Source organism: Lycium barbarum, chromosome 3 (assembly GCF_019175385.1).
Source record: "Lycium barbarum isolate Lr01 chromosome 3, ASM1917538v2, whole genome shotgun sequence".
Lineage (NCBI taxonomy): Eukaryota > Viridiplantae > Streptophyta > Magnoliopsida > Solanales > Solanaceae > Lycium > Lycium barbarum.
The window spans coordinates 145,601,983-145,617,888 of NC_083339.1; the positions used below are offsets into that span (position 1 = coordinate 145,601,983).

Genomic DNA, 15,906 nt, shown 5'->3' on the forward strand with positions numbered 1-15,906 from the left:
ATATTTAATAATGTAATAGAGAAAATTCGTAGTGAAATACCTAGATTGAAGCTTTTTTTTGAGTTTTTGAAATGAATTCTACACCGCTCTATTCCGAAATCAAACCTTAAAAACTTATTCCTACACTTCAATATACCAAGAATATTGACTTTCGGGTTGAAAAACAACACGAAAACGACGTTTTTTATGCTTGGGGACCACATAATCGCCTTTAATGGCATATTGAATTTTTTTTTTTGAAATGCGGGGACCATGGTGGGGAAGGAGAGCAGCTTATGTTGCCCTCTTTCACGCACGAATTCTGTGTGTGAAAGGATCAAAATTTTAACTTACAGTTTGGTCCTTTCAACACAGAATTTGTGCGTGAAACTTACTTTTTTTTTTTTTTACCACAAAAGTCGCGGATTCATATTATTGAGTTTATAACAAAAGTCGTATGTGTCTTTCAGGGTGGTACATTGGTCGCACACAGAATTTTAACTCTCCACCTCAATCAAACGGCCTAGAGTCTGATGGAAGATACAACGCAATTAACTATGAGAGCATATACTACCAATAACAGCAAAAGCCAAACTATTAAACCTTGGATTCTAGAACTCAATCAAGTTGCATCTCTTCAGGAAATGGGATGGAAGCACAGCAATGGTAATAGCCATTGTCATCGAACACAAACCTTTGTGAAAGATGGGCTTCACGGATAAGATACTCTCCCCATTCTTCTGAGCCATATTGACCAAAAATCGATCGTGCATCAAAGGAATCAGCTTTTCTTGATCCTCTTGTGCTGTCAGTTGGAGAACAGTAAGTCAGTGGCAACCTTAAAAGCAACGGAAATTATGCAACTGGTTGAATCATAATAGAAACTTTAAGCCGACAAATACACAAGATATGCAGTTAAAGAATAAAATATGGCACCTTTTTCTGTGTCGCGCATTCATTATGGTGGCATGCAACTGCATTAGAAGGGGCAGAAAAGGCTTATCAGGAACTTTTCAAATCAAGAACATAGCAAAAATAAAAACAATATAAAAATAGCAATTTTCACGACGACAGTTTCATGGATAAGCTATACAAGCATTCAGGTATTAGATCTGTAAAAGGAAAAAGGCCACTAGAGACAATACAGTACATCTAGTTAAGTAACTGGCATCAAGTGCAAGTCTAAAAGGTAAAAACAGATTTAGGGGGCCAAGTCTTTCTTGAAAGTAACCATAAAAGAGAAAACATACTTGAATGAGCTGAATCATAATCTCCAAGGATTTAACACTTGATACCAACAACAACAACAACATACCCAGTGAAATCCCACAATGTGAGGTCTGGGAAGGGTAAAGTGTACGCAGACCTTACCCCTATCTCGGAAGATAGGGAAGCTGTTTCCGAACGACCCTCGGCTCATTAACACTTGATACCAGAACAAAACAAATGTAACACCACAAGAAAGCAAGCAAAATGCAACTGAAGAAACAAGTTCCAAGCATATAAATTTGGAATGCAGAAGGTCAGAATGAGTTCGGGTTTGAGGATGCTGAATTCAAGAAGGAGTCAGAAGTAAAATGGATGCAGCCATATTGACTCTTGGTGGGAGAGTGAGACTGTTTCACTTTCCAAAAGAGGTTTGCATCATTTCTGGCTGTACTAACAAATTCTCTACCAGGTGCCTAATACTTTTAGGCCCTTCCTGTGATTAATAAATTGCTTTTTATGAGAAAAGAAAGTCGAGGGGTCAGTGGGGGAAGGAAAAGCAAGGAAGAAGCAGTATTAGATCGAATAATCAAAGTATTTGAACACAGCATCAACAGAAATAGAGAGTGACAAACAATAAAGAAATTGCCGACAAAATTAACCTGAATAAATAATTAACACCTTGAAAGCTATACCTTTAATTTCTGGTTTGAATCATTTTCAAGAACAAGACCAGCTTCAGTGAACGCATTATTGATCACCTCTAGAAAGGCTAAGGAATAACAAATGCAGGTACTAAATTCCCTTAGAAATAGCAAAAAGATTTAAAAAGTGGGTAGGGTGAGGGAAGAAGATGCCAGAAATTGTGGATACGACAGGCACGTAAAAGTCGGTCTTCACCACCAATTACTTCCACAGGAGCATATACAACACGAGCTTTTGCTGGAGAACCTTTCATGCACTCCTGCAGGTTAACAACAGATCTGAGTTCCACCCAAGAAAAATGGTGACCTTGTGAAAGCTCATTAGAAGGGACAGTCTATAAACATCGAGCATCTAAATTTTTACATGATATATAGTCTCTCTCTCTCTCCCTCCCTCCCTCTCTCTCTCTCTCTCTCTCTCTCTCTCTAACACACACACACACAGATAGCAACCAATTGAAGAAGCATCAACAGAAAGAGATTGGTGTCAGGTGAAAAGGATAATGAAATCTCTAAATATAATATAAGAGCAATGTTCATCTTTTTGCAGTACTTAATAATTTTGTTCATTTGCTTTCGCCTAATTCCAAGTGGGTCAACCTATACTTCTTATGCTGATTAGTAACAGATGATTCACCCAAAGAACAGATAAGGCAAATATGAACTCCACAGACAAAATTCAGGGAAAAAGGGTTACCATGCTAGTTAAAGTTTCATAAATAACCAGCTCAGTGTACAAATAAAATTAGCTTCACTTAAGAGATGATACACCCTAGGATATACAAATATTCCGGGCTCCAGCAAGGCAGCAACATATTAAAGAGGTCATTATCCAATGTTCACAGACAAATAATAGATTATAAGGAGTAAACTTGGAAAAAAGGGTCTTAAAGAGTAAGTGTCACGATTATAACCTATAGCAAGCCTGAAGTCCATATTGTATAACGTGGATAAAGACTTACCAAACCCTTCAGTCTTATAGACACAGGCTGGCTCTCCAAAGCATCAATTACTTTTGGTGAGAGACTCTGGAAAGACAATGGAAACCAATATTTTGTTTTGAAAAGTTAGACAGGAAAAAGATATCACAAAGGAAGACAATGACCATGTAATTAGAAACATTTACCCGCAAAACTTCAGCAGCAGCTTCAATCCGGTCATTATTCCAAAGCTTCAGCATGAGCACAGTCAAGTGGAATGTTTTTGGTTTAATAAAGATGGATTTCTCAATTCCCAAATCTGTTGAGTGAAACAACATTGGTCAATTTTGTCACACATTAAGACATAACGAAGGAAATAATGCCCCAATGTTAGGTGGAAAGATAGGATAGATATTATCATGAACTTAAGAAGGAAATGCAGAGATAAGAATTTTTAGCACAGAAGTCTTCTACATCAACATAATACATGAATCCTTTTTTATCTCTTGATAAAAGTAGCATCGTACTAGATCTTATACCTAATAGTTTAGAAGCCTTTGATTCTGAGGTAGAGGACTTAGACCCTTTAGGCGAGTAACTCACGAGTGGTATGTTGGTTATATCCACTTTAACACAATCATTAGAATCTTCAGTTTTGAGTTCCACTGCAATCCGTGGTTCGCTCAAGTTCTGCTCCTCACCTTCCGGATAAGAAGTTTTAGCACTTGAATCACATTCCAAATTTTCATCTTGATTAACTACAGTATTGCCAAGAACCGAATTCTGGAAGTTGATGAGCTTGTTGACCAGTTCAGGATGTATGGCCAATGGAAGTGATACAAAGTGAGAGTAGTCAAGATTTCGGCTTTTCACTGTCTACAGGAAAAGGAGGCGCAACTAACACTTATGAGTGACAATATATCAAAATGAGATGAAGAAAATAATAAGATTTCTCATGACACGAGCAAGAATGCAGAACCACAGTTGAGCAAGATTCCTCATGACAAAAGCAAGTTCGACGGATTACACTTGAGCATTCTAGATATAAATAAAATTAGACAATCATGTTATTTGAAAGTTCTGAATTATTACTCGTATGGAAGTGCCAGGAAATGCTAAGAGTTCTAGCACACAAATAATATGTTAGTTTCAGTTGAGAGAGAGCGTCTAAAAGGTAATTGAAAAGCAACTTCAAATGCTGACAATAGGTTCAAGGTCAAAACCGTGTGGTACCTGTACCACACTTAAAACAGAAAAAGGTTCCTAAGAGTCGCAAGGTTTGACAAAATGGATGACATACAGTAAGATATCTAGTGTGTACTTTGTCTTGGTGCCATAATGCTGTAGCTACACTTCATAAATAATGCTTACATCAACCATTTTAAAAAATTAAATTCTTCGAGATAAACACAGATACTTACATGTTACCACAGTTTATAGGTGCAAGCTCTAGAAAATTTGACAGATAAAAAAAATAATATTCCTTTTTCCTTATTTGTCTGCTAGCACAGACAAAATCAAATGTTGGTGCAAACCTCATCAATTACGGCTTGGACTCTATCTGATGCTCTTGCCACACTTTCAGCAGAACTGCCTTCTATGACTGCAATATGGACAACACTATGTATTAAAAATGAAAAAGTTGAACATGGATATTTTGGATTTTAGATACTAATGTATTGACCCATATTCAATATAGACTTAATACAAAAGGAATATAGCTCCAATCACTCTGAAAGAACCATGTGATGGTGGCAGTCACAAGTAGCAAAACATTAAGAGAAGTGAATGCCAATCCCATTTAAGATACCTACTTTTTAGAAGGTTACATCACAAAGGAGAGACCAAAAGCCAATCACCACAACTAATGACAAGAAAAGAGCAGAGCACATTATCACAGCATGCCTCCAAAATTTTGGTCAACAAACTATGGGAGACAAGAATGGAGCTTAAGCTTGGAAATTGGAAAATAAAAAACTGTAATATCACTAAATATCGATAAGAGTACAAATGACTATATCAGACAGAGGATACAAGTATTACACGTAAAGAATAATGAGGAAGGGTAACCAAAATGGTTTTGCTTCCCTATATAGACATCCAAATGCACTACTTTGTAGGTGCAACACTATGGTGATTGAAAGTGTTCATAGATCTAGAATCACATGAAGGTTATCTCAAAAGATCTTTGATCTCTAAAAGGTCAAAGCGGTAGCTAAGAATAGAACAGAATAAAACAAAGGATCTATCCTATGGTGATTTAAGGATTAACCATTGTTGCTAGACCGTCCACATAGGCATAAGCATGAGATTTAGAGAGTTTTCAGTTATAATGAACCTCTAAGTTGTGTTAAAAGATATCCTACTAGAATTAAATTGCCAAAATGGAGCAGAATATATAGTTCATCCCCAAGCCCAACTAATTTGGGACTGACACGTCATCAATTGATCACCTAATATACCAGGGTCAAGGAACATCATAAGTAGGTCATAGAACTCATACAGTACATTATCAGAAGCATAAATCAGGCCAATAATATTACTCTGATTGAATTGATAACTTAATCAAATGCACAAAAGCTGAATCAATCAAAATCAGACAGAAACAAAAGAGCAACTCACTGAGACAATCCTCCTTCCGCGATGATGGAAGTATGATTTTTACTCCCATTTCCTCCTCAATTATCCTCTGTGTTGCACCTCTATAAGCAAAATATCGGAGCAACATATTAGCCCCTCATTTTTAGCATAAGCAAGAATCCACACAGAAAGTCATACCCTTTCCCTTTGATGAAACGCATCAAGGAAGCCCCTGCCTGCAGATACGTTTGGAAATGAGATAAGAGTGGTAGGAAAAAATTGCAAGTGAATTTACTGGGAGAACTTTGAATTTATGATGAAAACATTCCATAACAACTGTCATGAGCTCAAATTGAAGACCGTGTAAAGAACAACAGCCATGTTACATACTGCACATGCAGCCAGGAAATATGACCTATTCAATACGTTACTCATGAAAAAGAGCAAGTAGTACGGCTAGGAACTGTTGGTGATTCAACCAAATAGAAGATGAAGTCAATGAAGCACAATTATGACACAAAGCTGATGAAAACGAAAGACATGCATCAGAAAAGTTAACATTTCTTATGGGTCTTTAATATCTCTTCAACTTCCAATTAGCCATGTGACAGGTCCAATTGGGTCGCAAATTCATGTGGATACAATTGATTTTTCTATATAGACACCCGAATTTGGTGATATAAAAAAATTAACTAAGATATTGCTATAATCAAGGATAGTTAGTTTAGTTAAAAACTTTTTTTATGAGCTCAACGTCCGCCTAAAGCATGTAAAATAGGCACAATATGGCAGTACCATATCATTGAAGGGTATTGGACCTCTTCTGGATTTCCAGCTGATGCAACCCATAAACACATCAACTTGCATGCTTACCATCACTTGACAGCAAAAACTGAAACTCTTTTGAGGAATGCACTGAAGTCTTACAGATCTAGATAAGTTGAAACAGTCAATTTATAAGAGTGTCTTTGCATATAGTTAGGTTCGTCATTTGTTATATTTTCATCACGTGTTATATTGTTTTATGGCCAATGTGTACATAAGAAGCTAAAGACAGGTCGACGAGCAGGTTCGTGATGTGTTTGGAACAAATACAGATTATAGCTTTCCTTCAGTTTTTTAACAAGTATATTTTCTAATACGCGCAGAAAGGAGTAGTTGTACTATACCGATCTTCCCCATGAGGTATGCTGTAACTTCTTCTTGTCTAGCAGCTTAACTAGCACATCGATGTCTATGCTCAGACAGAAGCTGTTCAGAGACATTTTCAGAAAAGTAACCATAATGCCCTTAGTAATCTTTATCCTGACTTAATTTTGGAAAAACTTTATTCTTCTTTCCAAATATGATACAGTTAAAAAGCACATTAATGTTGCATTAAAGTAGGCCTTGCAGCATCTAAAGTCCTAGACAATGTTTTGACTAGTAGATAGGATGAAGAAGATGCAGAACGGAAAAAAAAAAAAAGCTCATAAAAAACTAGTCAAGTTATAATAACCCAAGTACCCAACAACAACAAAAAACTAGTATAATCCCACAGGTGGTGTCTGGAGAGGGTAGAGTGTACGCAGACCTTACCCCTATCTTGTGAGGGTAGGGAAGCTATTTCCGATATACCCTCGGCTCAATGGGAGATGAAAGGAAGCAGTAATAAGCAAGCATTAACAACAGCAAGATAATAAGATAAACGAAGTGAAAGAAAAAAGAAATTACTTTGACTGTAACTGAATGCTTCTGAGCTGCTGAAAGTGGTTTATCATCAGCAGAGGATGTTGTTTGTCCTTCTGGATCAATGCCTTCACTAAACTGCACTGCCTTTGGGCTGCGAGTTGAGTCAGCTACATCATTTACCACTTCAGCTTCACGGTCCCCTGCCAGAACTGTTGACTCATAGGAAGAGACGGTGCATTTAATTTCTTGCACTTGACCTCCAAAGTCATGCTTCTCATCACCTAGAACACTTGGAACTTCCAATATTAATCTTCTTTATCTTTTACAGTGTATTCTACATAAGATCATATACATAATGATCAACAACTGCTTTATACAACCTATTCCTGATATAGCAATACATTACTTGAACTTCCAATATTAATCTTCTACATCTTTTACAGTGCAATTTACATAGATCATATACATAATGATCAACAGCTTCTTTATAACAACCTTTTCCTGATATAACAATATATTATCGTTCAATTATTTGGATATTAGGTGTGGTTGTAATACCGAAGAATTTCCAACAGCAACATGAAAGTACAAAGACTAGAACTACTGATACACCTCAATTTAATATCAAGAAGTGAAAACACTCACCTTCAATAGACATTGATTGGGTAGAAACAGGTCTCCATGTTTTGGCAACCATTTTCTGCTTTTTCCGGTCCATGGCAACACCTAAAGCTCCTTCAATATGTGTCCCAGATTTATAACCGCAAGAAAAAAGACACCTCTGCAACAATTACATCACCCAATAAATTGTGCAACTTCTATTACGTAGTAATTACTCCCTCCCTTCACTTTACTTGTCACGTTTCGCTTCTCGAGAGTCAAACTACTGAATCTAGACCAACATTTTAATAAGATGTATCTTGCTATCATATTGGAATTGCAACTTATTGTATTTTTTGTATAGTTTTCAAACTTTTTGTTCCGATAAGGTAAGTATATAGTTTTCGAACATCTAAATTTTAATTTTAAAATATTAAATTAATCTAATTTAATTTAATTTTGAAAATTAGTCAAAATAAATCTCGATAAACGAAACCTGACAACTCTGACAAGTAAAAGTGAACGGTTGCAGACCTCTCCAAACTTCGACTAAGGGCCGCAATTTCACCAATTACCTTTTCGTTTCCTTGATTAACATATATGCCCAAACGTTAAAGAAAAACCTGGATTTTCAATACAAAAAATTGTACCTGGAAGTGGAAGTGTTGTGTGCACTTGGGTATTACATGAATTTTTGTTGTGAATTTCCAAGCAAGATCGACTCTGTGGAAGATAATTGGTTAAAAAGCTACGTATTAAATCTTTAATTCATGGAAACAATGAAAAGATTAACAGTGAGTTTCAAATGGTAAGTGTCGCACCTTAAGAAAGACTTGTAAGCTATCATTCGTTTATCTTGTTTGATGGCGGTGGCACTGTAAATAAAATCACCAGCCGGAAGAATGAAATTTTGACAAACATGTGTATTTCTAGCTTGAAACTTGAGAAAATTACAAAAGGGTCTGTTATGTTTAGGGGAAGCTTTAAAATAATCTCTAAAGTATGATTTGAACAGTTTTTGTCCTTTAAATTTATTAAAAGTGAGCACTTTTGATCTCCATTAAATATTTGACATATTTTATCTATTAATTTGATGAAAACTGTAAAAAGAAATCGAACCTTAAACACTAGAAAAGCGTCATCAAATCCTAAAAATTGCAACATCAAAACAAACTAGATACCAAAAAACAGATCAAACATAACAGAAATTGACATAAAAATATTTATTATACTCGAATGTTATATAAAAAAAATTGCAAAACCTGCACCTCCAAATAGAATTTTAGCTAAATTCTTTTTTAACAATTCTTGTCAAATCTGATGAACCTGTTTTATTAAATATTTGAACATGACCAAAAATGGCTCACTTTTGCAAAGTTAAAGGAATAAAACTATTCAGAGCATACTTTAATTTTGAATCCATCTCCAACCGTAAAAAATCACTTAAAATTTTTGAGTTAGGAGAGGTCAGAAAATAATTAAAATGCTCCTACTTTGGTTCCATTTGATCCTTAAGGTATAAATATGATACGAATAATCTTTAATGTATTATTTCAAACAGTGATGTGTTTAGTCAAGAGCTCTATAATTAAGAAAATTTGATATGAATTCATGATGTTTTGAAGTTGAAGTTTTATTTGGACATGCAATTTAGATTTCTTAAGTTGTATTTTTTTTCATAGACATAAAAAACACACAAGTTGTGAAAATCAGCAAAACTTTCTCAATTCTTATTCAATTCTACCAAATGAGCAAATCATTCTTCGTAACAAAATTTAATACGCTACTAGAGCCTTTCTAAAAGATACAACATCAAGTCATCGAATTTTAGTTCAATAAAAAGAGAAATTGAATATGAGTTGTATAAGTAGATGCAGTTGTTAAATGGTTGGCATGATTTGAAATTTATAATCATGATATGGAGTTGAAGTTAACGCCTACTAAATAATTTAGGGGGCATTGTGGATGAACATATAAAGGTTCAGTGGTCAAAGTGTAAATTTTTCACTTAAGCTCGGCCACACTTGAGTGCTTTGAGACTTGAGGAGTTGTAATCGAAGTTCCGTGTCGAGCAAATAAAAAAGGATTCTTTTACAGAGTAAACAAGCAGTGTTGAGTAGAGCACATTGAGGACGACGATGCTAGAACGTGTGCTCTCTTCTCGTAGGGCGGCGCCGGTAAGTGACGACGGCGATGACGAATCCAAGACACGGAAGCACATATCCCTAGGCACGAGAATCACTAATTACTTGATTCGAACTGGACACTTATGGCCATGCCTTTTAATAGGGCTTGTCATTGTTGTGGTTACTTCTTTCGTTTATCATACACGTGACTTAGTTTGTATCTCCGCTTCGAATTCCGATCATCTTTCACGGTTGCGATTTTTTGGTTTTGACGGACTTGAAACGGATTTCGGATCTCTAGGTGTTCCCTGGTGTAAGTTCATTTGCGTTTCCGGTTTTAGTGTTTATATTCAGATCTGGTTTCTTTTTTTACTTGTTGAGATTTGCGTTTTAGTGTATTTTTTGTGTTTAGGGTAAATGGATTCAATTGAGCACATTCTATTTGGCTGGATTTCCTTCATACATTTATTTTGTATGAGATTTTATTGATTTATGAAATTTAAAGCTACGGTTTACCAGTTGTGCATGGTTCATCTGTAGTATTTATCAAGGTGAAAGTATCTGGATTAATCTCCAATGGCTTGATTTAAACAGGACAAGAGTGATACTGCATGTGATGTTAATGGAGGGATTTAGGTGTGTTAAGAGTCATTTAAGTTGGAACTGATTGTCGTTTTTATCTATTTGATAGTTTGTCTATTTAATAGTGGAAGTTCATTGTTATGATGGAATGCTAACATATCCAGAATTTGCACATATAGTTTCAAGACATTACTGTGGTTGAAAATGCTATTCCCATGTCCAGAAATCATACATCTAGTTTCAAGACCAAGGCTTTTTTCGTTATTTCATATATATGCTCCTTCGTTTTAGTTAGTATTCACTGATAGATGACAAGCGTGGCATAAGCTTGACCAATTATAGCAGGCTTCACTTTTGGTAATTGTTCCTTATCCATTTTTTTATTAAATCATGTCTTAAGCGGCACTTTTGGTCTATGGTCAACTACTGTTTAGACATGTGTGTATTCATGTCTATTTCATTTATGTAGATGTCATTCTCGTTTTGTGGAATGTCAAAGGCTATTCATGTGTTCTTTATCTGTAAAACATGCCGGGTTTACTGCAATACGAATGAAAATCAGTGATAGCTATTTGAATATTTTCAACTCAATCATTGAGCAATGAAATTCGCATGATCCAATGCACCTTTAATTAATTTTAACTCTTGTCAAAAGGCAGATCGAAACATGGGAAAACTGTTGAATGGACCACGAAGGATTTAATCAAAGGTCTGGAGGAGTTTGTGCCCATATATGAGATACGGCCTATCAAGAATAACATGTATGGTATGGGTTTTGACCACAGCTTCGGGCTCTGGTTTATCACTCGGTGGTTAAAACCAGAGTTGATGATTGAGAGTGGTGCATTCAAGGGACACTCAACTTGGGTCTTGAGACAAGCAATGCCAGATACACCGATCATCTCACTTACACCGCGTCATCCTGAGAAGTATCTCAAGAAAGGACCTGCTTATGTTGACGGTAATTGCACATACTTCGCTGGAAAAGACTTTGTTGATTTTGGAAATGTTGATTGGCGGAAAGTTATGAAGAAGCATGGAATCAAGGATCTCAGCCAGGTTCTTGTCTTTTTTGATGACCATCAAAATGAATTGAAAAGGTATTATAACTTCTGTATCATGCAAGTTCTTTATTTTGGGTTTTGTTAAAGAAGTAATTCCTTAAGTCACTTTATCACTGATGCTATGGCTTTGCCAATTGCCAATTTTTTTGCAAATGCGTCTCATTGTTATCTGTTTGGATTTTGAACTTTGATTGACAGGCTGAAGCAAGCACTAAAAGCTGGGTTTAGGCATCTTGTGTTCGAGGACAACTATGATACTGGTACTGGAGACCACTATTCCTTCAGGCAGATGTGTGATCAATTTTATATCAGAGGTATATTTTTTGTTTCGACTTTAAACAATTGATTTTCCTCTGTCAAGCCAAAGCAGAAATTATTTTCCTTTCGTTCTTTATTGTATCTATTTGACTCTGTATGTGGAGGAATAAATGGACATCATGTGCAAAAGTAGTTTTCGCCCATGAAACTCCTAATGGAGCAGCATAACTAATTTTTCTCTCACAAGGAATTTGCGATGCCTTGCTTAAGGATGTTGATAAATTTTAGAGCACAAGAAGTCAGTTGGTATGAAGTTTAATTAGAATATACAGTGTGGTGGAAGAACAATACAATGCAAATATGTTGCTAAGGGCTATCTTTCCAAAGCTAAACCTCGTTCTTTAGAAGTTATTTGTGGAAGTGCCATTTGGTTTGAGACATTAACCTGTCAATTATCTTAGTGATCCAACCAGAAAATCCAAAAAATTAGGAGGTCAATTAACCCAGTGATGCCAAATATAGAATTCAATGATTAGAACGAATCATGTCCTTGTAGAGTATTGAAGTCGCTCCCAAAATATGTATTCGCGGATGACATAGCGTTCCTTGGTGATGGATGGTTTGACATGGCAAATTCAAGGTGAGGTGCCATGGTGTATGTTTTTCGCGGATGACATAGTCTTGATTAATGAGACACGCAGCGGAGTGAACGTTAAGCTAGAGGTTTGGAGACAAACTTTGGAGTCTAAAGGGTTCAAGTTGAGTAGGACCAAGACAGAGTCCATAGAGTGCAAGTTCGGTGACGTGACACATGAGGTTGGCATGGAAGTGAGGCTTGGTGCCCAGGCCGTCCAAAAGGAAGGAAGTTTCAAATATCTTGGGTCTATTATACAAGAAAATGGGGATATTGACGATGACGTCTCACATCGTATTGGTGCAGGATGAAATGGAGGCTCGCTTCAGGAGTGTTGTGTGATAAGAAGGTGCTATCAAAACTTAAAGGCAAGTTCTACAAAGTGGTTGTGAGACCGACTTTGTTGTACGGGGCAGAGTGTTGGGCAGTTAAAAACTCTCATGTCCAAAAGATGAAAGTTGCGGAAATGAGAATGTTGCGATGGATTTGTTGGCACACCAGGCGTGATAGGATTAAGAATGAAGATATCTGGGATAAGGTGGGAGTGGCATCGGTAGAGGACAAGATGCGGGAAGCGAGACTGAGATGGTTTGGGCATGTGAGGAGGAGAGACACAGATACTCCAGTGCGGAGGTGTAAGAGGTTGGCTATGGACGGTTTTAGAAGAGGTAGAGGTAGGCCGAAGAAGTATTAGAGAGAGGTGCTTAAACAGGACATGGCGCGATTCTAGCTTACCGAGGACATGATCTTAGATAGGAGGTTATGGAGGACTCAGATTAGGGTAGAAGGCTAGTAGGTAGTCCCACGTATCCCTTTGTACAAGTAGTCGCAGTTTGATCTATTGTCTATTGTCCTTTGATTCTTGCTACTATATGTTGTTTCTTGTACTTCGATTATCTTATTTATTTGTGGTAGCTACTGCTTCTTTTCTTAGACTTTATCATGACTTTTTTCGCTTTCTTTAGTTTTATTTTCATATTGCTTTGAACCGCTTGTGCTTATCTGACCTTTTCTCGTCATGTTTTCTCTTGAGCCGAGGGTCTTTCGGAAACAGCCTCCCTATCTTCCGAGATAAGGGTAAGGTCTGCGTACACTTTACCCTCCTCAGACCCCACATTGTGGGATTTCACTAGGTATGTTGTTGTTGTTGCTCCCAAAATATGTATTATGCTTTATGATGGAGTCTTTTGTTTGTTTATCTGTCTAACCAAGTAAACACATTGTTCTCTGCTTAGGGCCTAAGGCCACCTTTATCTCGTGCAGTTGTGAAGGATCACTTGATATTGATTATGAGATTGGAAAACCAAGTCAAATAAAAGAGAAATATGTAGAAACTAATAGGAAAATCTTGATGACTTGATGTGAAGAAAACCATGAGGACAAAAATACACTCTAGTATGGAGTGTCTACAGATCAAATAGCATATAGCCTACAGGGGTTAGAGTGTCTTAGGTCACATGTTGGAGCCCTGCGCCAAGCGAACTACTGTTGGTATTTAAGTGGAGTAGGGTAGAGGAGTGGACCCATCATCCCCGAGTTCCAAACGCTGCGGTTAGCCCAAAGGATCGGCTCCAGACGGATTTCTCGGTCATTAAAAAAAGATCAAATTGCATTTATGCTATGCGTCGAGCTTGCCAGTTTCCTATATGTGAAATTATTTGTTGACTTCTATGGTTAGTGCACCTCTTAGTTCTTACTACATGACACGTTTTCCATTTCATTTCCAGGTGGAGGCCATAGCTGCTTTAAGGACAGTGATGAAGGAAGGATCAGATCAAGAAGGAAGAAATTCTGGGAGAAGGCTGTTGATATTGAGGAACTTTGCGGTCCTGGTGAAGCTTGGTGGGGTGTGAGAGGGCAGATGCGGGATGATTTTAACCACAGCAATAAGGCCATTTCTTATGCAGAACATTTTAAAAATAGCAGGTTTGTAGAGTCAGTGTTAGATATTTACTGGGAACTTCCACCTGTAGCTGGTCCTTCATTAACTCATCAGACGAGATACGATCCGGCTCGTGCATCAAGTCCTATTGTTGAAGATGGCAGATATGGCTTGTTTCGGAGGCTTGGGTTATCTGGACTGGAGGCATCTGTATTCAATGGTTACACTCAAATGGTCTATCTTCAGGTGTCACAAGAATGAGATTTTGGTTGCCACTGCATATAAGTTGTAGTTTTGTATTAGCTATCTCTGTTTTTGCTGTTCTTTTAGTTCTTTCTGGTGCAACTCTTGAGAGGCTGTCTCTGTGCTGCCAATAGATTTTACTCCTGCATATGTCCATTTATGCCCTGGTCACTCTGATATTTGTGCAGAGTAACGGAAGTCTGATGAGTGAAATTTATCCTATCTGTATAATGTGCCCGTAAATTATGTGCTAGAAAATAGCTTATGTTGAAACAGCTCTCCTTGTGCTCGCTATTTATCTTTAGCCTTTTCACAATTCACAAGTATGATTAAGAAGAGAATTTTATTACGGAAAAGGGTACTATCGAAAAAGGGCTAAATATATCCTTCTTTATATTTTGGATCTAAATATACCCCTACCGTTATATTTTAAGTTCAAATATACTCCTCCGTAGTTAAAGTTAACCCCAATCTTACATGGCATTATTATTTTAATAAAATAATTATTATGTGGTATGTCACCTCACTTACAAACTCAATTTTACCCGTATCCTCTCTATTTACCCCACCTCCCCTTACTATTACCTTCTTTATGCCCTGGTTAATTAAATACTAAAGAATGACAATCAGATTAATCAAATCAACAGTCCATATCACCGTTAAAAATAGTACTATAATAAAAGGAAGTCATAAATATACTAATATTAAGATCTTTTTTATAATCATGTCAAGCTTTGTCCTTAGTAAAATTAATCGAAAAAGATTGGCTCTCTATGAATAGATTGAGATAAAACATATACTGTGGGTTAAAATTTAGCAGCTCAAAGGTGAGTTTTTTGAGATCTTGAGTACCATTTTTTTGTAATTATTTTTATGTGGGGTTCTAAGTTTTCACATATTCACATGTGCTTTTGGCTATTCAAGAACTGAAAAAGATTGCATCTTTTGCCCTGTAGATGGTGGGATTTTTACATTTCTGGTAATTTTTACTTTTTTGGGGTGTTTCTGTTTCTGAAAAAGATTGAATCTTTTCCCCTGTACACATCATTCATCATGGCGAAAAAATAATAAACAATCGCAATGAAAGAGATGTCAAATGCATTATAAATTGATAGGGACAACAAGTCAAAATCCAATTGATTCACAGCTAAGACTTTAGCATTAATGTTGTGCATTTGAATTTTCAATGACTTAAGAATGGAAGGTCTTCTTCAGTCCTTGGTATATTTAATCAATGGTGGTGGGGGCATAAGGATGGTAGTAGTAGAGGGGGAGGTGGGGTTGAAGAAGATAGGGAGGGCAGGGGTAAAATTGGGTTTGTGAGGTATCATGCCACATAATATTTATTTTGTTAAAATAATAATGTCATGTAGGATTGGGTCAACTTTAACTGTGAAGGGATATATTTGAACCCAAAGTATAACGGCAGGAGTATATTTGAACCCAAAATATAACGA

At 36.6% G+C, this 15,906-nt stretch overlaps 2 protein-coding genes across 3 annotated transcripts; one reads left to right on the plus strand and one right to left on the minus strand.

Annotated features, from left to right (window-relative positions):
- Positions 1-405: 405 nt before the first annotated feature.
- On the minus strand, positions 406-8,612 carry LOC132633372 (uncharacterized). 2 transcript variants are annotated; one of them, XM_060349750.1, is made up of 14 exons: positions 8,482-8,612; positions 8,311-8,383; positions 7,706-7,841; positions 7,103-7,341; positions 5,588-5,625; positions 5,432-5,511; positions 4,345-4,412; positions 3,349-3,685; positions 3,016-3,128; positions 2,852-2,917; positions 2,059-2,149; positions 1,881-1,948; positions 916-953; positions 406-784 (listed from the first exon to the last, which is right to left on the minus strand). In XM_060349750.1, exons 1-14 carry the CDS (start codon positions 8,505-8,507, stop codon positions 598-600), a joined length of 1,560 nt encoding a protein of 519 aa, XP_060205733.1. In that variant the 5' UTR covers positions 8,508-8,612; the 3' UTR covers positions 406-597. The 2 variants fall into 2 exon arrangements, with proteins under 2 accessions (XP_060205733.1, XP_060205734.1); XM_060349751.1 differs by lacking the exon at positions 8,482-8,612 and having other exon boundaries at positions 7,706-7,795; positions 8,311-8,457.
- A 1,082-nt stretch (positions 8,613-9,694) lies between these two features.
- On the plus strand, positions 9,695-14,724 carry LOC132633373 (uncharacterized). Its single transcript, XM_060349752.1, has 4 exons — positions 9,695-10,099; positions 11,024-11,468; positions 11,631-11,746; positions 14,052-14,724. Exons 1-4 carry the CDS (start codon positions 9,799-9,801, stop codon positions 14,465-14,467), a joined length of 1,278 nt encoding a protein of 425 aa, XP_060205735.1. The 5' UTR covers positions 9,695-9,798; the 3' UTR covers positions 14,468-14,724.
- Positions 14,725-15,906: the final 1,182 nt, after the last annotated feature.